At 58.6% G+C, this 384-nt stretch overlaps 1 protein-coding gene across 1 annotated transcript in view; it reads right to left on the bottom strand.

Moving 5' to 3' along the window:
* Positions 1-311, bottom strand: part of LOC119594664 (probable G-protein coupled receptor AH9.1) — a gene marked incomplete at its 5' end in the record, with an annotated part of 37725 nt that extends 37414 nt beyond the window's left edge. The window contains 1 exon segment of the mRNA XM_037943720.1: positions 23-311. Within this exon segment, the coding sequence (XP_037799648.1) occupies positions 23-309 (287 nt within the window).
* Between the last annotated feature and the right edge of the window lie 73 nt (positions 312-384).

Here is a 384-nt window from a genome sequence, read left to right as displayed (position 1 = left end):
CCTAGCACCACGGCCTCTGTACCTGAAGGTGGGTCCCCTCAGCGACGGCCGGGTGAGCACCAGCAGATTCAACACATTAGTCAGAATCCCGAAGGAGATGATCACGGGCGCCACCACGTTGTACGCGATGTGGCCCATGTACTGGATCTCGGGACTCATCGTCTCCTCCACCACGTCATCCACCACGCCCTCCGCCCGCACGCCCACGATTTCCATCACGCCCACGCTAGCGGAGGGGGCGAGGACCGACGCTGCCGCCCCTGAGGACGAACCTTCTGCCGCGCCTCCGTCAGAGCTGATGTTCGTCATGTCTGTTTGGGAGAGAAAGAGAGAGATTGCAGTTAGGAATAATGGAATTATCGAATGTATTTTGCATGGCTAAGG

This window comes from Penaeus monodon, chromosome 34 (genome assembly GCF_015228065.2).
Source record: "Penaeus monodon isolate SGIC_2016 chromosome 34, NSTDA_Pmon_1, whole genome shotgun sequence".
In the NCBI taxonomy this organism is placed as follows: Eukaryota; Metazoa; Arthropoda; class Malacostraca; order Decapoda; family Penaeidae; genus Penaeus; species Penaeus monodon.
The sequence above is the reverse complement of the archived record's forward strand: the minus strand, read 5'-3'. Positions and strand labels throughout refer to the sequence as shown.